The 22,926-nt window shown below is 36.8% G+C and overlaps 1 protein-coding gene across 2 annotated transcripts; it reads left to right on the forward strand.

Annotated features, from left to right (window-relative positions):
• The first annotated feature begins 384 nt into the window (after positions 1-384).
• On the forward strand, positions 385-22,141 carry LOC111334186 (rho guanine nucleotide exchange factor TIAM1-like). 2 transcript variants are annotated; one of them, XM_088731617.1, is made up of 32 exons: positions 385-683; positions 1,068-1,347; positions 3,895-3,986; positions 5,663-5,762; positions 6,069-6,147; positions 6,595-6,651; positions 6,908-6,975; positions 7,213-7,296; positions 7,693-8,133; positions 8,980-9,369; positions 9,769-9,999; positions 10,354-10,727; positions 10,797-11,068; positions 11,802-11,842; positions 11,957-12,041; positions 12,408-12,482; positions 12,763-12,855; positions 12,954-13,068; positions 13,511-13,563; positions 13,834-13,946; positions 14,243-14,389; positions 14,971-15,039; positions 15,157-15,282; positions 16,388-16,496; positions 16,926-17,020; positions 17,402-17,483; positions 17,600-17,712; positions 18,244-18,397; positions 18,614-18,678; positions 18,869-18,962; positions 19,524-19,614; positions 20,323-22,141. In XM_088731617.1, exons 3-32 carry the CDS (start codon positions 3,898-3,900, stop codon positions 20,720-20,722), a joined length of 4,305 nt encoding a protein of 1,434 aa, XP_088587743.1. In that variant the 5' UTR covers positions 385-683; positions 1,068-1,347; positions 3,895-3,897; the 3' UTR covers positions 20,723-22,141. The 2 variants fall into 2 exon arrangements, with proteins under 2 accessions (XP_088587743.1, XP_022795616.2); XM_022939881.2 differs by lacking the exon at positions 3,895-3,986.
• The last annotated feature ends 785 nt before the right edge of the window (positions 22,142-22,926 follow it).

Below are 22,926 nucleotides of genomic sequence, written 5' to 3' on the forward strand. Positions count from 1 at the left end.
AAAGATAACATATAAAGAAGTCTTAAAAGAATAATAAAAAAAGAATCATATGATTGCCTAAAAAAGAAAAAGAAAAAGGAAAAGAAATTATTTGATCTCTTAATTTTGGGTTGGTAACGGGGTCGTAACGGTATTGCACTTCCTCAAAAGAAGCGAAATTCAAACTAAAAGTCACGCTAATGCATAATTAATCATCAAATGTCGGCTTCTGCAACCAAGTACTGTAATCAGCTTTGGGTTAATCTGCAATATCAGTTACTAAAAATATCAGTCTTTTTTGTTTCACTCCTAATTTACAGACGTGTCCCAAAATCTACGATTCGAGAACTTGATAAAACTTTAGACATAATTTCAATAAGACCTCCAATGCAGTTTATCATACTTTAGTCAAATTATCTCTTAAAATCTATCATTTTCAAGGTTAGGGAACTATGCAAAACTTTGGTCAGCATTGTAATCCAATAACTCTTATGTCACTGATCAGTGTGGTTTTAATCACGTTTTCCCCAAGGATTCATAGGAATGTGATGTAAATTAGCCCAGCAACCAATGAGAGCGTGAAGTCCTTTGTAACTACGAACACTTTCTTGAGGGCAACCCGTAGTGAATCGTGAGAGCGCACATTAGGTAGAAGTAGATTATAAATGCTTCTTGAGAAAACGGGAAAAGTTCATCAACCCCAGGTAAATTCTCACTCAAACCTCGATTGTTTCTAAGATTTAAATTCTTCTGATTTTCGATTCAGTTATCGTGCGATACAGTATTTTTTGACGTACAATGTTTAGATGTTATCGAACGTTGCAGATGTAATCCTTGTAAACTAATCAACCTCCATAAAAATATAATTTAAGCACTGATTAAGCTATGGTAGGTGGTCAGAAAGAGTCTTAAAAAATTGTTTTGGATTGACAGATCACGAACCACTTGATTTGATCCTGAAGCAACAAGTAGTAAGAGACTCTTTGTCAGATGTGCTTTCTGTGACCCGGTGCACCGGCCAATCATAAAGAACGCATTACAAAAAACATTTCTACAGAAGTTCCAAACATGTGTTTCTTCTTTAACAGGGTCTCACCTGGCCTCGTAAATACTCACACTGAGGTCATGCAGTTGAACTGAAAGGTTGTGATGTTGTGTTGATCTTCAAGATGGAAGTGTGTCACTATGGGAGTTTGACTGGAGTGTGACAAACGAAGACAATATTGGAAACAAAGAAAGTCAACCGTCTGGTCCCCAATTTGGGGGCCAGATCGGCTTGTTTCCTTCAGCTGCAAATAGCTTTGAGGCCCATGAAGCCACCAAGTACATCGAGAATTGGAGCAAGGATGGAGGCATTCAAGTCATACGGTAAACATTTTGTCAACGTCATTTGCATCCCTACTAATATTTGTTTACATTACGTGAAGACTCTTTGGACTAAATCCCCAACTTGTTTAAAAAGCGTCTCCAAGTATTTTTTGAAAGCTTTCGTGGGCTTGATTATTTATGGAGCCAGATTGAAACAGGAAGATCGTTGTTTTCTCCAATTTCACGCTTTGCACGAACAATATATTTATGGATGTTACAAGCTATCAAATATCATTTTCCCTCGGGTGCTTTTCTATTTTGTGGTTTACTTTTTGATGTGTCCTTTTAGCTCATTATTTCACAACAATTTGCCGCAGAATTGTGGTTTAAATTCTAATAAAGTTCTCTAATTAGTATATCTAAGTAAGTTAGTAGGTAAACTTAGGCTAACCCAATACTCCTAGCAATTGTTTACAGAGAAAGGGAAAATTATCAAAACGATACAATTCCTTAATCTTTAAATTCAACATTAAAAAATATCTAAAAGTAGTTTAAATGATTCTCATTTTTAATAGAAATATTTTGCCAAGTCATTGGATATTGAAATTAGAGTTTTGATGTAGAAATTGCACAAGAAGGGATATTTCAGATTGTTTTTTGTTAAAATTCGTTTTAACCTTATTTTAGTAATTTATTTTAACTACAGTTAGTTCAGTAAGGTATTTTTTTTTTACTTTTTCTGTTAAATGTTTGCATTTCTACCAATTCAGAAAGATTTGATCGAGCATTTTTTTCTTTATTAATTTATTGGTTATTTAAAAAAAGGTAATGACAGATGTTATGTGGTGATTGAGATCTGTGCATTTTATTTATGATTTCATTTAAATTATTGTTCTTGGTATTTTGAAGTTATCATTACTGTGGATTCTTGTAAGCACAATTACAGTTTGTGCCATGACTTCAAGAAATAATTAGCACAATTCGAATCAGGCAGTCTGGGTAGTCTACAGCCATTTTTTTCAGTTTTTTTATGTTTAATGTACAAAACAGCTATTGTAGGATTAACAAATATGTGTGAATGATATGAATCTTTGGAGTGGTTTATTTTTAAAAGAAAAAAGTATTATTTATTCAGTTAAATTCCCACTGACATGCAGCTGGCTGTGATAATACATACTGTTTTACAGTGTAGTGGATCATCTATTTCAAACTCCTTTTCTTGTGCCTATTTCATGTTGGCGATGTCTGTTCATTCTCGAAGGTTTTCCTCAAGGCTAGTTTGCTTCTGTCATTCTATTCAATTTACGTACAGTTGTATTTAAAAGCTATTATGAAGAGGGAGATTTGATTTGGAAATATACTGAAACAATTCGAATCACTGTTTTAGTTTAAATTTGATTCAACAAATAGATGATTGGCAGCAGGATGTTAAAGGAAACAATATCTTTTTGTGACCTTGTATCTCATGATTTATTTATAAATGGGTCAAATTTGAATTTCAGTATTGGGCTCTCAACCATTCACTGCTAACTGAGCTAAAATTGTTATTTTAACGACGTTTCGTCACACTGCTGTCTAAGAAGTTTAGAGAATTTGTTAAAGAGACAAGACTATGTTACTTCGTGATTAAGAAATATTGTTTTTGATCTTCTCACCTGTTTTTGTGATGATGATTATTTAATTGCATTCTGGATGAAATTAGACAGAGTTCACAAATCTTGGAATGAAATTAAGGGTTGATGTGCAGGTACTGTTCATCTACATTCATCTACATCTGCATGGGTATTAATTTATTTGTTAACCTTTTTTACTTTAAATGTACACTGAGACAAGATGCAAAAGGATCATAATATAACAGTTATATAGTTTATGTTCTTGCAAGATCAATTTTCCCACAAGGGCATGCATTAGTTCCTTTCTTTTATAACAAATAATTTGAACATGATCTCAAAGAGTGATAAAAATAGATAAAATTTTTGTGCATTTGCCAAATTAAAAAGTTCTTGTTTGTGAAACAACTTAGCAGTGTGATCCTAACAATGTGACCCAAGAGTATATGGAAACACTTTCCACAACAAAGGCAGCAATATTTGACCTCCAGGACAGAGGTATATATCAGCGATAAGATTAAATCATGATTCTAATAGCCAAAAAATTTCATTAACTTTATTCTCTGTATCATTTATTGGGTCGAGAAACTGATCATTACACCCTGTAACATCAGTGCAGGGAAGGATTAAACTACGTAATACTATATTAATCTTTATAACTATATTGCAACAAAAGTGAAGCTTTCATGATGCTTAAGCTTACATAAGCAGCTTTAAGACTCATCTGTCAGAAACGGTTAATTTGTATGGTAATTTTAATTTGCATGACTTATTTCCTACCAACTGCAAGATTTTTAAAAAGTGCAATTATTATATATTTTTTAATCAATTCTCACCAGATAAGATGTTGCATTTTGTTTTGGATATCTATTTTAACAGGGATGCTTAATCTAGTTACTGTAATAATTTCTTGTCTTTACAATAGGTTGATCAACAGTTTTTGCCAAATAGTAACTTAAACTACACAGTAAATCAATTAAACAGCTTATTTTAACAGAAAATGACTATACCTGGGGGAATTAAAGATTTTGCTGAGTACTCTAAATGGATGAAAAGATTGTTACACTTGCAAACTCAATTGTATTGGAGGTAGGGATTGAAAGACTAAACTAAACCTTTTGTCAAGCTGATTTTTAGTTGAAAATTTAAAATGAAGTCACTATACAAATGTAAAAGCATTGATTTATTGTGATATTTAACAATTATTCCATGAGCACGCATTGGATATGAGATGAGATAGCCAACGAGGTACGTAGCGCCGAGTTGGCTATAATCATTTCATATCCAACACGCGCGAGTGGAATAATTGTTTTATTAAAAAAAACCCCCAAGATATTAGACAAATCTTCTCGACTTTATTTCGTGAGAAGAAGCTGGATGTTACAAGGTATAGGTGTCAGATTATGGTATATTGGTTCATATACTATAATGGCTAAGCCAATAAAAAGTCTTGAATGGCATTATCCAATGATCCAGTTTATAATAAATTAGAATTATATGTGGGAAAAGTACATTTTTTGGGACGTATACAAAATATGGACCAGGGTCCATGCATGGATCACCCCTATGGACCCTATCCATCGACCACCCCTATGGACTGCCCCAAGTTAAAATAAATTTTCTCATGTTTAGATTTTAAATACGAATAAAACTTTTACGACTATTTATTCATGCTTACAGATGCTGTTTTATGTAATTGCCTAATAACGATTTCAGGTCTGAAGGAATGTTAAAGGGATATAAATGAATGATCAATATAACTTTCCTCGACACGCAAACACACACAAACTGAAAACTCGAAGGACTGGAACATTTTTGTTCACAAGTATCGACAATAGCAGTTATGAGCCATAACAAAACAACCAACCTTTTCCTTCCTTGTGTTTGATTTTTACACTAAATATTAAAATAAATAAATAAGTAAAAGGACTTCCTTTTATGCAGGGTAGTACAACAAAGTCTTGCAACTGTACATAGCTCGCAATACAGGTGTACTTTGTGGGTACGAGCAATAAATACTCACCTGACCTTTGGATCGTTTCAAGGCGGTTGCCATCGTGAATGAGGGAGTGCGAAGGGGCTGGAGCAAGTTTATGTTATCCAGCAACCTACCCCCTCCAAGGTTACACTTCGTTTAATACGGAAACTAAATGATTCTGTGCTGTCTAATTAAAATCACAAGCTATCCATTAAACTTTTCCATCAATATTCCTTGATTACAAATTTGTGTTCGTAGGGTAAACTTCGCTTATAAAATAAATCGGCTTATTTTTATGCATGATAGAGTATGATAAGCGGGGTAGGGGTGTCTTCCCGATCGAATTGCAATTTGGAAGTGTTGGAATGAAAACATTGGGGGTAGAAATGCACTTGATCTTCTGTATCTCAAAATGAGTTTATGGTCTTCCCATTTATGGGGGCCCAATAAATATGAGTCCATGTTTTTCATACCCTGACCTCCGGTAAATTTTCATATTAACAGAGGCGATCTCCTTTTCAAAAATTAGGGGTGGTCCATGGACCCCTATCCATGTTTTGTATATGTCCCATTTTTTGAGATGTTCAAAATTTTGTAGTTTTTTTCCTACTCTATTAAATGCTATCACTAACAATGATTATGGTTATAACTACTGGGGAGTTGTCAAATGATATCATTTAGTAGAATCATTTGCCACCCATTTATGCAGAGACAGGTACTTTGTTCTTTTGGTAACTAAAGTCAGTGGCCATGTTTGGACTGACTATGTTACACTTGTTTTGTACAGTTCTCTTGCAGAGGTTAATACCTTGTCTTCAGATGATGGTCCTTTGAGATGGGTCCCTGTGATAGAAAGTGTCATACCAATTACAATTCACAGAAAGAAGGTAAAAAGGATGACTGTATGTGGCTATTTACATAGTAAAGAAGGACACTTTGGCAGTGCCTCAAATTTTAGAATCACCATAGCCTCCTTGTAGTTTGGGACTTAGTGAAACTTTGTATGATTATCGTGTAATGTATTTTACCTTGTGAATTTTCATTGAAGATGTTTATTGGATTTTGCATCAGTCAAAAGGGCTTTTTTCACTTGCTTGCTTATATTGCTATGAATTACATGCTTATTATAATAATGTTTACTTGTATGGGTGTTTGTCTTACATGTGTTGAGTAGAAGTGGTTTTGTTTTGTAGGTGGAAACAGGAGATGTGTTCCTGGTCACAGCATTGATGAACAATGAGACTGTCTTTAGTGCAGAAATAAACTTAAATGGTAAGTACGATTGTTTAATTCTGGATCAATAGAAAAAAAGTGGTAAATTTTATAGGGAAGGGACTTCCTTTTTTAATGTACAAGTAAAAAAAATCATCTCTAATTGTGAAAGTAACTGTAATCTAATTGGTAGCAGAGACAAATTTTTAGATGTGGCCCAAAATGGTACCTCAGACATTTACATCTGTTTGCCTGACAGTGCTTTTTCCATGAATTCTTTAAAGCTCAGGCAGACTTCATGAGAGTTCAAGATGAGGTGTTGTGTATAAAGGTCTTACAATTATCGTTAAGAGTGAAGCTATCTTTACCAGCCCTTTACCCTAGGCCTCTTCCTTTTGTTACTTTTTCCTTGACAACATTGCATATAGGAATTTTATTATGAGAGAAACCCAGGAGATTCAAAGTGTTTGCATAGTTAATATTAATATGCTTTCAAAATTTGTTCAGAAATTCGGCTTAAGAAGACATCTGAGTGTTTTGTTCAGTGGAGGAATCGTAAATCAAGTAAGTATTTTAAAATTATTAGCAGTTTGAAAACTGCCTTTTCAATAAGAGTGGCACCTTTCAATTGATGTTGTTTATGTAAAAATAATGATAAACTTGAGAATTTTGATAATAAATTGAAATGTACTTTCCTCTTAGAAAAACCATGTAAAAGACTGTACCATGATGTGTTATGATTACAGACCTCTTTTACTTTGTAAAATCAATCATGTTCTAATCTAGAAATGCCTTTTTTTTCATTTTACTCAATTCACAGAGAGCCATGCATGGGGACTGAACTTTGTATCAGAAGAAGAAGCTCAGAAGTTCTTAGATTTTTGCAGTGTATGTCTCATTGTTCAGAATATTTGTATAAGAGAGCATGATGAACAATGCCAATAGTTCATGTTAAATATTTCACCTTTCTATAAATATTCTTTTTATTACATTGAACATATTAAAATCAATTAGATGTAAGTAGTTGTACAGTAGATGCAAAAACCAGTGTCATTATTATTTATTGGATTTACTGTAAGAATATAGACACACCTCTTTTTGAACAATGTTTTGTGTTGCTAATAGCCTGGATGGGTGCGTTCCACATCAACCACATCATCATCAAATCCTTCACTAACCAATCAGCCAAAATCAAGTGGACCGATCAAGGTATCTTCTAGTTTCTTTTGGTTTTGTGATCATGTTTTTTCCCTATAGTTTTTTTCAGTCACAGTCAAAACCACGATCCACATTAATTCCTATCAAACTGTTCAAACAGTTCCAATGCAAAGAAAAGGTAGCTAAAAAATCATTTTCATGCTGTCACTGTCAGAAGGTACCACTTCAGTGTTTGATCCCTTTTGTGAAGCAGCTGAAGAGATGAATTAACAATCAGATTTTAAAAAGCCATCAATGAAAGTAGCAATCAAAGTCCTCTGGAATTGTTCATACTTTGTCATGAGGGCAAATGTAGCTGTAAAGGAGAACTGGTTATTGTATGCAGGTTCAGCAGTAATAGCTATTACGTTCTGAGAAAAAATCTCTTTTTGTTTTCTTTACTTGCAGTTACCTTCAAGGAAAGATAGCCAAGGGAGTTCTGATACACCATCAATCCAGGTTAATGACACTGATTTAAACAACAAATCTCCAATCAATGGTACCCTCTGCAATAATGTTGGTGACCACTACCAGTCTAACAGCACCCTTGTAGCCACAGAAACACTTACTACCATCAGTTCCCACACAACTTCACCTATACCCCGTTTACAAAGCAGTGGTGATCCTGATAGTGGATTTGGTGTGGAGGATGTTGGTAGTGATTCACTTGACTCTCGTAATGTGATGCATATTTCACCATCACATGAAAATCATCTTTCTTCACGCTTATCTGTTGCCAGTGACTCAGATTACTCAGTTAGTTCAAGGAGTAACTTATCTGATGTGGATGACTTGGAAATGAGCTACTTTAAGAGTGTTGCTGATTTGAATGCTAATGACAGTCCTGTGGTAAGTGAATGATTCTGAAAATTTGCTATAATTGAAATTTTTTGTACCCAGGGTTACATCTAGATAAAGCTTGAGGACATTAAAAATCATTGAGACATGCAAATCACTCTCCACCACTATATGATGGTACCTCTTCTGGGGGGGGGGGGGGGGGAGGAACTCAGAGTAGGATGGCTTCATCATTCCTAATTATAAATCATTCCTTCGTCATTCCTAACCGCCTCCTGGTTAGCTCATTTGGTAGAGTGCCAGACTGTTGTGTGGGAGGTCGAGGGTTTGAGTCTTGGCCGGACCAACAGTCAGGGTCTTAAAATAATTGAGAAGAATTTGCTACCTTTCTATAACATCAAGAAATGGTTAGATATTCTAGTCTTCTTGGATAGGGACGAATAAGTGGTGGTCCTGTCTCCTGCAGGGGTTGGGGTAGGAGACATTAATTTCCCACGTGTACACGACATTACTGTGTGATGGATGTCTTCCCCTGGGGTGGGATGGGTGGGAGGGTGGACTAGTATGAATGGTTCCTATGTTTCTTTCTAGTCCTTCCCCACTGCAAAACTTAATGCAGTGAAAATGGACTAAATTAAATTAAATAATCCGTTCATGCTGTGTATGATCTCTTCTTTCTAAGATTGCACTTGACAGTTAAGTCAATTGTGCTGGGTAATCATACATGTACTAGGTTGTTCTTATAGAGAATAGAAATCTCTTTAAAACTTGACTCCATGTTGCAGTTTTATGGACAGTAAAAAACTATTTGATATATGCAATTTAACATATCTTTTGTTTTAAAGATTCAAATTCACTATATCATGCCTACAACATTGTTATGTTTTCCATTTCAAGGATATTCATGCCTCATTTCATGATGAAGGAGACCTTAACAGTAGCTGTGGAACAAACTTGAAACCACAGTCGGGAATTGCTCAGTCACGTCAGGGTGGTGCAACTCGTAAGGCAGGCTGGCTGTCTGTGAAACATGTCCTTGTAAGAGTGAAGACGAACAAAGTTGAGCAGGCATCAGATAGGAAGTGGCGAAAATGTTGGGTGTCACTCAGAAATGGTGCCCTGAATTTTTATTTTTGTAATGAAAAGACTGTGAGTCCTCAAGATTTAGATGAACCAAATTTTTCATTGGAAATTGATGGTTGTGTTGCTCAAGCTGTGCCAGAACATGCCAAGTTAGATCATGTGTTTAGTGTTAGCTCCAGACTTGGGGAAGGATACTTCTTCCAGGTATAGTTTTTCTTGTTATTAAGTGAGCGGCTACTTTTTAATTTAATTTAAAGAATGGAGAAAATCCTATCAGGAACAAAGTAATAACATCACATTAACAATCTAACCTTCTTTGAGTGGTATGAGAGTTAATTATGTGAAAGACTGGACACAAAGGGTTTGGCATGCACATGATGAACCACAGAACAATATTGCCCTACTTCAATAAAGAATCTGAGTTGCTGCACTGACTATGCACTTCCTGGTTCCAATTCAGCTGCAACAGCCTTGTTTGTATTCAGTTATTGTCTTTTAGAAAATTTTTGGTACTAGATATCACATGTTTGTTCTGATGACATGAACCCAAGAGGGAAACCTTGAATCAAACAGTTTTTGTTTGTCAATTTGTCCTAATTAAAGGCATCCAATCAGACCGATCTTGAAAACTGGATTACAGCAATACATTCAATGGCTGCATCAGTGCTGGCAGGAGCAGGACAGAAGGGAAAGCATGAAATGCTTCGTATTCTTACAACAGAGATCAATAGAGTTGAAAAGAAAATATCTTCAGATTCCAAACTTAAGAAAATGGCAGAGTTACAGTCCACTGTTGTTACTGATTCCAAGAACAAACAAGCCTTTCTTGATCAGGTAAACTGCACAAAGTTACATGTGATACTGCCAAGTGAAGTTGTAATAAATGTAAAGTGTACCAAGGTATTTTTAATGTACAGGTGACTGTACAGAATTCATGGTGCAACTGGTATTTAGACCTACTGCCGTCAGTAACTTCAGCACCAAACTTTATTTCTGGATCTTTGAAAATGTGTTTGCTAAGAAATATTGGAAAAGTGTTTCTGGAGTGTTCAGAGTAAACTTGAGGTAACATGTCAGTGACTTTTCAGTGTGTAGCACTTCAGCCTGAAATTATGTATTAATCTAACACAAAAAAGAGGATTTTTCCTTTTAAACCTCTGTAATGATATTTCTGAATTTTGTCTACAGATATCAAAGTGGGATAAAAACTTAGAGCAGCTCAACATTGATTTCTATCGACTTCATTGCTACACAGCAGCCATCCAGGGCAGCCAATTACCCAATCCTCAGACACTTCTAGCTTGTGTTTCAAGAAACACTAAACAGATCCTTTCAAGACTAAACATCTTTTCAGTTATGTCATTCCATGCTGTTGTGAGTGCAAGAGACCCCAGCACCGATGCAGAAGTAAAGACAAGAAATAAAGCAAAGAGATCAGCTAGCTCTGTAGGCAGGCTGAAAAGTGCTTTGCTTACATCACTGAGAATCAATGATGCAGCAAGTGTAAAGTCGATCAGAGACCGTTACTCTGGAAAAGGTTCTGGAACACCAAGGTTAAAACGGTAAGAGTGACCTGCACTCTTTTTTCCTTTTAATTGTATGTTATTATTAACTCCTTTTTTTCTCCTTAGACAATTGCAACCAAACTTAGATAGCATAGATGATATGCCAGAGGAGGAAGGTGCCTTGGTAGAGAGCAGCTCTCTATCATCAAGTCACTCAGACTGGAAAAACCTTGGAAACTTCCTTCGCATCAGTTTGGATAACAATCAAAGCACTGTAATACCTTTACACAATGAAATGACTATACTGGAGGTGGTTGAAAATACTTGTAGCAAACGTCAATTGAACCCAGAGGCCTATTACCTTAAACTTGGATTAGAAGATGATTCAGGTGTAACAGGTAAAAGGAACAAAACTGATTCTTTGAAAATATTATTAATTAATGCCAGCTTTTGCCCTGAATTAAGAATTTTTCCAAATCTAATGTAGAGAAAATTAGGCTTAGTCAAAGGATACTTAAAGCAGTCAAGTGAACACATTGATGTAAATAATTTAGTCTTGTGAAGGTGTAGTCTGATCATCCGGGTGAGTGTAGTCCTGAGAAGGACTGTTGTCGGTAGTAGTGACTGACGTTTCGACAACCTGTGCGGAAGTCATCATCAGAGTCAAGTGAATGATTGTTGTCAGTAGAAACTACTGACAACAATCATTCACTTGACTCAATGATGACATCAATCATTTACTTGACTCTGATGATGACTTCCGCACAGGTTGTCGAAATGTCAGTCACTACCACCGACAACAGTCCTTCTCAGGACTACACTCACCCGGACGATCAGACTACACCTTCACATGTTACCCCCGGGTTCAAGTCATTTACTAATTTAGTCTTGTTTACCCCAATTAACAAAAGCATGCAAAAGAAGGATATATATATATATGTATACATGCTGAATGCAAATAGTATTAATAACAGTTTAATGTACTTGCAAGGTCGAATCATACCAATGATTTTTTGTAAAATCTCTTGATAAATTAACACAGTCTATACTATGATCATCTTTGTTTAGTTTAGTCAGTTTTACTTTACGTTGATTTATGAAAATAAATTGTTTTTAACCTTTTTGTTGTAGGCTACACCACTCCTCTCCAGGATTCTTTGCTAGAGAGTCATGTAAGTAAAGCCTAGAGATACTTATTATCTCATGATGGTCAAAATGATTTTACCTTTGAATTAAAATGGCTGCCCAGAATCTTTACTCTTGACTTTTTGATTTTCTGCCAACAGAACTATAACTGTCTAAAGTTATGTGAGAAGTGCACTTTCACTATAGAATTGGAGCGTTCGATGGAGATTGACAGGCTTGATTTTGGTAGGTGGCATCAATATGTCAGTAAAGGCTTATTCATGTTTTATTTTTCAAATGTTTCATGAATTATTTTGGTGCACAGGAAATAGTGTATGTTGTTTTGGTTTTAATGAATCTATTGAGTATTTGTGCATCATTATGTTACTTTGTGGGGCACAAGTGCTTAATATTGAGTTGAATGTTACATGTATTTTGTTGTTACGAATTTCCACTTCAAAGTAAGGAATTTATGGTCAGAACATATTTCACAAAAATTATCAGATTTAGACTGTACCTGCTTTTACGTATAGTATTTTTTTAAGGCAGTGGAATTCAGTGTTCTTAATTCCTTTACTATAGTTGTAAAAATATTTAATAAAACATTTTCAGGTATATCAGTGGAGAGTAAAGATGAAGGCATTGTGGTTAGCTCAGTTGAGGAAGGGAGATTAGCACATGTTCAAGGTAAGCAAAAAACTACAACATAGAAAGCACTCAAGAAGGGTTACTATTTCGGAGAGTACTTAACATCCTTATATGTGGAGATAATGAACGGAGGGTTTCTTGCTTCTCAACTGGAATTTCTGTTTTTAATTAGTCTTAATCAAATTTTGCTCATCTGTTTTTACTCAGGTCTTTTAGGGACATTAAATAAGTATAAGTGTTACTCATAGGTAAATAGTTAATGTACTGGTAAATTCTTATTAAGAACTTGTAGACTGACCAAGAGCAATTTTTATGTCAGGTATTAGGACTGGAGATGAAATTCTTGCTGTAAATGATATTCAAATAGAAGAAGTGGAAAATGCAGTGGAAGATCTCAGAGAAGCACTAAAGGGTATTTATTAATGTTTTATTGTTATTCTTTGAACTTTGATAGCTATACTATATATGTAAACTGCAAATAGGATTATGTGGGTTTTTGTTTATTTCTAGACCCATCCATTACCTTATTGCTGCGCTCATGCCGTGATGAACCACCAGTAGCAAATAAGGTTACATCTGATGCCATTATCACCAGTCTTGTTGTCCAGCCGCCTCCTAAGATAAGGTAACAACCGAGCATTTAGCAACAAAAAGAAAAAGAAGATTGCAGTGTTTTGCAAACGGACAGATGAAAACTCTAGGACAATTTGATGAGAAAAGGGCTAATGATGAAGTTTAGGTTGTCATATCATTGCATTGTTTAATCCACATAGTGTGGTGTTTGTTACAAGTAAGTTGGGCTCAAATTTGGAATTTAACAGTGATATTTTGGGGGCTACTTTTCCACCGGTTGTACTCTGTTTGGATGTTGGTTAATGTAAATTGAATGTGAAATGCGACAAATGTTGCTGAAGAAAATCAATTAAAACGAACTTTCATATTGTTTAATTAGGGTTATGGAAATACGAACATTTAATCACTGTAGATGTTTGAGCCGCAGTAATTTTGATCATTTGCCCTAGTCACGTTTGAAAGCAAAAGCTTGATTCACTTTTCTTTTCTTTCAGTGATACAATTCCTGAGCAAGATCTAAGTGACCTGATTGTTCCTCCGCCTCAATGTGAGTGTTTCTCCCAGGGCTTTTCTTTATAAATTGAAGCAAAAGCATATATGCTTCTAACTAAAGTTTTTGAGTGTGTATGTGCCTCACCAAAGGTGTCCTTAGAATGTCCAATGTGATAAGGAAGGAATGAGAAAAGCGGGAAGGAAATACGTTACGGATTAGATGTCTTGAGAAATGCAGCCGACAACACCAATTTAAGCGAAGTAGTTACCTTCAGGACCAATTTTAAAGTAATTTGGTGTTGTTATTTATTTGTTATTGACGTAGCTTACGACGAAGACTCTACAGTGGATACAGAAAGTGTTATCACAAGCTGTACCGGAGAACTGAGTAGTCCTTCGTCATTACCACCCGGCAAGAGTGTGGACGAACTTCTTCAGGTACCTCCTTTGTCCAGCTTTAATAATAAGAGATACTCGTCATGTCGAACCGTCTGCCAGACTAAACTGCCTTAGATTTTAAAATCGTGTAGAATTCATGTTCTCGAGTTTATGTTGTTATTTGGTAAGCGTGTCGCCTTTCAAATTAATTAGTTAAAGCGTACCTGTTGCCCTCAACTTTGTGTTAGCGAACATTACATTTGCCTTCATTTGTGGGTTATGTCGTTATTTTGTTAAGTTGAATGTTATCTCCAAAAGTCGACAATTAACCCTTTTTCTTTTTTGTTCACACGCAGCGCGCTGAACAAGTAACGCTGTTCTGCAGGCGGCAGGTGGAATACTCAGATGACGAAGAACCCAAGCCGAGTGTCCGTCTCAGCCAAGCACAAAAGCTGCGGAAAGTTATCATTGAACTCGTGGATACAGAAAGGTCTTACGTGAAGGTAAACGTGAACGGCATCCTCAGATTTTCTTTGCAAGAAAAGCAAACTTCTAAATCAGCAAACCGAAAACAAAGGTGCGGCGCAGACAGCGTGGTTTTCCCGCCAAAAACCCGGTTTTCCAAGAACTCACGCCACCATCATTTTTAGCAACCTAGCCGCATACCTGTGACGTTGAAAAGTCTCTTTTTTTCCAAGAATTCTTGACTGCAGTAATCTTCTTTTTTTTTTTTTGCGATGATTAGAGCAATAGCTGTTGTTTTCCGCGTTGTGGTTTTGCGTTTGCGTACAGATTGCTGAGTTGTTCTTTATGTTGGTTTCCGTAGTCATGGTCGAATACAGTTCAGCTCATTAGAAGACAAATTGCGAACAGATAGTCACTCTTTTGAGTCTCAGAGCATGGTCAATGTAGTAATTCCAGGAATAACTCTAACTTTGGGGAAACAATATGGCATCCGGAACGCACTTTTCCTTTATTGTCACTGATAGAAAAGTTTTGGCATTAGTGTACTGCATTTCCTCTTCAAAATCAAAATTTTAAAATCTGTATGAGTGACCCCGCTTATAATGATGTTTGATTTTAGGATCTGAGACTTCTGCTAAAACGTTATCTTGATCCCATGAAAGATGAGAACTTCATGTCACAATCAGAGGTAAGGTTGTGCTACAATTATCTTGTGGAAATCGTTTACGGTCTCCAGTTTAAATCACGTCTTTTATGGACATTTCTTTCACTGACGATTTTTCCTTCACTGTCTCCCTCAATCAAGGTTCAAGCATTAGTATCAACTGTTCATGATATCTTAGAGTTTCAAGTGGAATTCCTCAAGCAAATTGAAAGGCCGATGGAAACGGAGACTGGATTTGAAGAGTTCAGTACCGTTGAACAGTTTCAGGTATCCGTTGGGAATCTTCTTTTTAATTGTGAGGCTATATGCATGGAAGGGCACTTTTCGATTGAGGGTGAAAAAAAATGATACCAGCACAAGAACATTGTGGGGCAGTTCATTCTTCATCGAAGGCCAAACATGAGCTCGTATGAAATAATTTTTCACAGTCTTATTATCGGAAACATCATGAACAAAACCAGAGTCTAAATACTCACGGTTTTTGTCCATTTTTAAACGGTTTATTAGTCATATGGCCAAGTCCTTCATCCTCGTTTTCACTCTCGTCCGACGTATTATCGTTGATAACATGACTAGTGTTAGATGTCAGTGATTCCAGAGCATAAAAGTAGACATGGCCGTAGTTAAACTGAGCCGAAATGTCATAACTTGGCCAGTTTTTCCACCCAGATGTAGGTATATCGGGGACTTGACTCGACTTAATGGAGTTTGTTTTATTAGTTTTGTGATCCTTTGATTGCTGCTTGATATCTATCCATTTTCCACCATCTATACTGGGATCAAGAACATGATGATTTCTTGAATTCACGTAATCACGAACACGTGCAATCAACTCATCCTTCTTTCCAGAAACTTTTCAACCTCTACACTTTAGCCAGCGCTTTAATTGTTCGACAGAATAATTTTCTGGGCTCTTGTGAAACTTTGCACCAGGGACACCGTCATTTTCCGTCAAAATTACAGCATTTTTTAGCGAATTTAAAAACGCGCCCTTCGACATTTCACGGTCATTTCCTCTGTATGTTGACACAAGCTGCGGGGGTCAAATTTTAGTGACGTCATATCTGCGCAGCGCCATTCATGTCATGTGCCTTGGAGCGCAAGGAAAAAGGGAGCTACCGTTTTGTTATTGTATCGGATTGTTTGGAGAGTTGCGCAAAATCTCTCAACCATCGACAATGTATGTTAAAGGAGAACCAATAGCATTCTCGATTATTTCTTCGCGTAATTGCGAAAATTTAACTTCAACAGCCTTTTCCTTTTTGTGTTGTAAGCTGTCGAGGCGATCTAATTGAGAATATACATTTATCAGAACCCTGAACGAGATTCAGATATCTCTTACGTGTCTTATTCATCGTCATTTTACTTTCAGAACGTTATATACACGATTGGAGAGACATTTTTCAACTACACGGAACATTTCAAACTTTACAGTGCGTTTTGTTCCAGTCACTCAAGGGTTGTTGAACTTCTTCAATCAGGTACGCCTTACAACATACGACACACCGTTTTGAATGAGTATTCTGTTCTGGCCCGGTGGTGGGGGCGAGAGAGTACGTGACGTGACCCAACAACGAATGCGATGGTGACTATCTGTTCCGTGGATGAAATGCGCAAAACGTTTCACAGATCCCCTAGTCGATCTGCAATCGTCTCGTTTCCTAGGCATTAGTGATATAGAACGGCTGTATTTGAGATTCCATTCTTCTTTTTTACCTTCTCTTTCATAGAGTCCACGTGTTAATGTGCGACGTTGTTTTCTTTTTTCTTTACAAATTTTCCTCAAGATTTAGAAATAGAAACTAAATTTGGTACTTTTTTTTAAATCGCCTGAAGTGGTCCCAGAAAATATAAAAATGGTTAATTTATTTGTCGCTAGTGGAGGTAGAGACTGTATTTTTATTATTCAGGATCAAACACCGCACTGCATGAGTTCCTTCATGCCCGTAATCCAAAGAACCAGCATTCAGGGACGTTAGAATCTTACCTTATCAAGCCAATTCAGGTGAAAAGAAAAAGTTATTTTTACCTATTTCGTACTTCGTGTTAAGCGGCTAATGATGTTCATTATAGCTAGAATTCCTTCCCTACCTACTAACCTCTGAATGGGGTGGCATGTAGTTGAGGTTTTGCATACCAAGTATGAAAGTTGCCCCTAAGGTAGTTTTAGCGGAGTTAGGAACTGTTAAAGGAAGAGCTTTCTTTCTTTTCTTTGTTGGTTTGTTGTTGTTGTTGGTTTTTTTTTTTGGTACCACACTCGTGACAAATTCTTAACATCTTTTTTATGTCCGTCGAACGAGCTCAAAATTTACGATCCTTCTTGGTTTTTGTCGAACTCAAAATTTGCCATTGTCGTTGATCTAATAAAACATGTTTTTATTTGCAGCGCGTATTAAGATACCCTCTATTATTGCGTACAATCTTAAAGCTCCTGGATAGCTCTAGCGAAGAATACCATTGCCTGTTAGGTAAGGAAACTTTTGCCTTTAACAACCCATGTCATCTTGTATCCATTGATAGAGCTTACTTGTCCAGTTAGAAACAGATAAGGATTTCACGAGATTTTTTTTTTTTACATTTTCAGAGGCCGTGACTGCAATCGAAAAAGTTGCTGAGCACATTAACGAGATGCAGAGGATTACAGAGCAATTCTCACCAGTTTTCCATCAACTGATTGAAGAGTTTGGAGTATTCGAGGTAAAATTCAAATCACGGTGACCTGTTGCTTATCGTCAGGAAGGAAAAGAAGAAACAGTATTTGAGATAATGCAGTAGAAGCTTCTGATAAATGATCATAAAAGAATTTTAGTCACCATGGTGGCAAAATTATCTAGGTTCGTTCTTATCGGTTACGTGAGGTGGGCGCGAGAATTCCAAAATGTGTTCGAGCTCAGCAAACTCGAAGCAGGGCAAACAAAAATAAATAGTTTGTTACTGGCTTTAATTTGAAAGTTAAATGGTAGCGTAACATTTAACTTTAAAATGTCAAGCCTCTTTAACAATGGAAACCTTCTATTACAAACAGTTTTCTATATTCCGTCAGAATTGTGATGTATTTTCTTTTTAAAAAAACTTTACTATATCCCCTCGAAGTTCGAAATTATTTGTCGGGTTGTTCTCTATAAACTCTCGCTTCTCTAAGCCAATCCCTTTCTTTACGATCTCATTCAAAAATACTTCACCTACATCTTCCCGAATCGTTCATTCGATGATTTTTTTCTCTGGTAGCTTTCTGACGTCAGCATAGATCGGTTGACACATCATGGTAAAGTTCGCTGGCTCAATTGCCCGGATGACGTACTGAAAAGTGGAACGCTAAAAAAGTACCCAGTCTCTCCCAGAATTGGGAAAAAGATGACTCCAGGGACTATGCATCTTTTTGGTAAGATAGGAACAGTAAAATTAGGTCTGTAATGTTTACATGTGTGTTTTACAATAGAGTATTGCTCGCTCTGACTATCGAACTGCTGCTACTGCCGCCGCTCTGTTTCTTCAGAAGATATTTACATTGTTCAACCCTCACTTTTCATAAAAACGATATTTTTAATACATCTATTTGGAACTGAAATTTCGGAATTGTGTTTTATTTTTACAACAGCATTCGAGAAAGTGTTGATTCTTCTTTATGTGGAGCGGAAACAGAAAAAGAAAGAAAAAGACCGGGTGAGTAGAAGATTATTTCTATCCTCTTTGGCATGCATTTCCCAACAATTGGTCGTGTACCAGTTTATTAACAGCAGTTTGTCCTTTTTTACCTCGTGGTGTGACTTCTGTCTTACTGAGAGGTTTTAAGTTACAAATTCACTCACTCACCCACTCACTCACTAACTCCATTCGTTGATTTTTTTTTCAGCCCTCTTCCTTAGGATCAGCGGAAGAAATCAAGTTTAAAACTATTATCCCAGCATCTGCGCTGATAATTCGAGACCACTGTTGGTTAAATGATGGTATGTGTAGTATGATACCTTGACCTGTAACATTCTATGCTTGCCTCCCCAGCGAGGCCACACAGTAATTTTAATTTACGTGGGTAAGAAATAAATTTTTTTCCCTCCTTCGCACGAGGCAAAGTGAGTTTCTAATATTTTCGAGATACGCTTCTCCGTCTAACCCCCAAGAAAGATAAGCATCTAATTTCTCCCCACAGTATCACTCCTGAATCCAACAGTAAGGTTATGAGAATAGAGGAAATGATCGCAAACTCGGGAATCTTTTGATTGTTGGAGAAATTCTCCTTGCAAGTACCATAGGAATTGTATAGAAATCTGTATGGAGAACTTGCGTACGGGATGTAGGGGTGTAAAGGGTTAAAAGAGTGATGGTAATAGAAAATAAAAGTACAAAAAAGGCCAAGGATTTTTTTGGAAAAGTATAACAAGGGCGGATTTCGAGCAGAGATTACTTGCTGCCTTACAGTACAGGAAAGGAAAGTTTTTAAAAATTTGTGACAATCCGTTGATTTTGGCGTTTTCTTGTTTTGGTCTGCATGATTTCGGGTTCCCTTTCAGGTCCAGAGCCAATTCATTCGTGGGAATTAGTAAACATAAGTGATACAGCGGAGATTGGCAGACAAGAATGTACCTACGTATTTGCAAACAAGTAAGGCTGATTCTGGTTCGTTTTATAATTGATATTTTAATTAATTACCCATTGGTTTTAGCGAGGGAAAGGACCTTGTCCTCGTTATATCACAATTAACCTTTTAATTCACTAAATCACGATATCACTTCAGTTTACTTTCTGCCATTTTCAACCAATAAATTAAGCTTTGAGACGTGGTGCGGTTAGATTGTGCACTACTCCGTACTTTGATATTTTTCTTTTCTCTCGTCACTTTCTGGTAGACAATGTGTGATAATGTAAGGAAAACCTCGTTTTCGATTACTTCTTGAACTGAAAAGGTTTATTGATAAAAACACCAATCGATCGATTGTCAAAACGAAAAGTAACCACAACGACCATAAAGAGTTTCTAAAGCTGACGTTTCGAGTGAAATTCACTCGGACAAAGGGGTAACGCTCGAAACGTCAGCTCTACGGCGGACAATTTGTAGTATAAACTCAGTTGATAAAACCAAATTATCTTACGATTTGATTAGGTTTGGCACCGATACGTTGGGAGACCAGTGCAAGTTTTCTAGACCAATTACGAAGCAAAGTACAGTCAAAAACCAATGTAACGTCGGATTACTTTTGACAGTCGATTAAAAATTCGCTCATGTGCGAGTTGTTGTTGTTGTTTTTTTTTTTATTACTATTCGGAAGAAATAATAATAAAAATGAAAGGTTTCATGTGGTATTTTTACAGAACTGCAGAAGAAAAGAGGGAGATGGTTAAGTACATCAAAGAAGCTATAAAGAGAAGCATCAAGGTTGGTTATAATTTAGCAACCGCCATTGCGCCAAGGTCGCCAAGCTTCCGACGTAACAACGCCGACGACAAGCTCAATGCATCGGATCCAGGCCCGTTCTTACGTCTTGGCGGTGACCCCTCATCACTTTTCAGCCGATCGTTTAGTCACAATCCCGAAGGTTTTCGAAATCGGAGAACATCGCTCGAGAGCGACGCGACCCACAGTTCGGATGGTTCCGGAGAGACCGAATCCGTTAGTAGTGTAGGTACCGCTCGAGACAGAAGGTTCAATTTGAAGAAAAAGAACAAAGTCGTCTCTCCTTTGGGGTTAGAAGATGTTCAAATTAAGTTATAGCACGGCAGTGCAAATGGTTGTTGCAATTTATTGCGCCAAGTTCATACTAAAGATCCAGAGTTTTATTTTCTATACTTCGTCGGAGAAACATTATACAGAATTTACTGTTTAAAAAGAAAAGAATATCGTTGTAAAAAATAGGTCTTTATTTATGGTACTGTCGTTGTCTTTGATTTTACTTTTTACTGTTTTATTTTACAGTTTGAATTGCAGGAATTTGTTTATATTTTATGGTGTTGATTTGGTGTGTTGTTTTGTAAATCTCTATGAAACAAAGTGCACTTGAGTTGTTCCTAGATAATAGGTTACAGTACGTTATCTTATGCAAAAGGTCTATTTATTCAGTGAAGAGAGTGATTACTTTTATTATAAACTGTAGATGTCGCATTCAAATTATTCGACCCTCATCTCAAACGATGGTAAATAATTCAGACAAGTCCACCGGGACATCACGACCAAAGAACACTCAATCTAGCCCCAGGTCTTCCCCTCCTTGGGTTGCTATAGTCAGAACAAAGCGTGAGAAGGTAAAATAAAAACGTGTGTGTTTTTCTTGTCCATATTGAAACATTTATAGGCAATCTGAAAAGGGTACATTTAAAGAAGGAATTTCTACAGAATCAACTGACGCAGCAGATAACGTTGGTACTTCTAACTTTCAGTCATTAGTCACGGTGTTACCTTATCTAGTACCCTGGGGCTACCGTGCAACTGTGACGTAGATGTACAACGGCTTGGCTATGAAAGGTCTGGGTACAAGACTAGGTAGTACCAATTTGTACTTGATCAAACAGTTTAATTTTTCAGCTGCTTTGAAGCCTTACAATGATGTTGTAATGGTTGGTTGTGGAGACAATGAATACTGATCATTGTAAAATACTGAACTTCCAAATATGCAAAATTGAAAGCAGAATTTTATAATATTTGGAAACAGTTGAGAGTGAAAGGATGATTTGATTTACTGTTCTTTTTCTCCCATTATATCAAAGGCGTGGTCATGTATACTTAAATGGTACCTCACAAAAAACATACCTGTTATTATTATGTTTTTTTTTCGTTTTGTTTTGTTTTGTTTCTTTCGCTAGACCATATGTTAACGGGATTAATATTAACTAGATTATCTTCCTTTATGCCTCGGCTTCGTTTAGTACTAAACCAACTCGTTAGCAAGGCGTGAGGTCGTTCCAAAATTTGCGCTGTTTGCGGAAACGTTCCTAAGTAGAGGAGGCAGATGTAGACACTTAGTTCTTCTCTCTTTTATCATACTCGAGTCACTAGTGACAAATCGTTTTCTTGGATCTTGCGTTTGAAAACTCTTTCGGTGTGTTCAAATTACTCTTAATAGATTTGTCAGTGGGGTGTCTGTAGGGATACAACATCAAAATCTGTAACCCAATAAAATATATGTTCATAATTAAACTGAGTCTGTGGTTGTACTGTTGAAGGGATGCTCGAGGAAAGTGCTAGTGAACGGCAGTGACCATTGGGTGGTAGTCGTAGGTGTTAGCCTAGCAGCCAATTGATAGTTACTAGCTTGAAGAGTTTTCGAGACCACCAGAAGAGCTTAGATAAACCGATACCATTCCAATCCTTTCCCACTGCCACACCTAATCAACATTTGCGCCGTGGAGAAGCGTTATTGCTGCCTGTATCTCGTCGAGGTCAATAGGCGGGTGACTTGTGACTTTTATTCTTTAGTCATAATTAATAATTAGCTTCCATGCTGCCATGTGTCTGATAAGTAATGAATTATAGAGCAAGTCAAAATGTGCGGGTAACATATAAGTGACTCACGAGGCACAGCTGAGTGTGTCACCTACGTTCTTATCACATTATGACGTCTTATGAGATAGATCTGTTACTGAACAGAGGGCAAGTAATTCATGGCAGTCTCCATATAGACTCCCTGTTACCCAGTCTGCATATAGGGCAAGTAATTCATGGCAGTCTCCATATAGACTCCCTGTTACCCATTCTCCCTGTGTACCCTGTGTACCCATGTGTACCCTGTGTATCCATGTGTACCCTGTGTAACCTGTGTACCCATGTGTACCCTGTGTACCCATGTGTACCCATGTGTACCCTGTGTACCCATGTGTACCCATGTGTACCCTGTTTACCCTGTGTGCCCTGTGTGCCCTGTGTGCCCTGTGTGCCCTGTGTACCCAAAAACGGTTGGGCCACGCATACATTTCCCTCCTTTA

This window comes from Stylophora pistillata, chromosome 8 (genome assembly GCF_964205215.1).
Source record: "Stylophora pistillata chromosome 8, jaStyPist1.2, whole genome shotgun sequence".
NCBI lineage: Eukaryota > Metazoa > Cnidaria > Anthozoa > Scleractinia > Pocilloporidae > Stylophora > Stylophora pistillata.

Coding starts and splice junctions, on each gene's coding strand:
- LOC111334186 (XM_088731617.1), top strand. CDS start 3,898: ATGACTATACCTGGGGGAATTAAAGATTTTGCTGAGTACTCTAAATGG. Junction 5,763..6,068: donor TTACAATTCACAGAAAGAAG/GTAAAAAGGATG, acceptor TTTGTTTTGTAG/GTGGAAACAGGAGATGTGTT. Junction 8,134..8,979: donor ATGCTAATGACAGTCCTGTG/GTAAGTGAATGA, acceptor TTCCATTTCAAG/GATATTCATGCCTCATTTCA.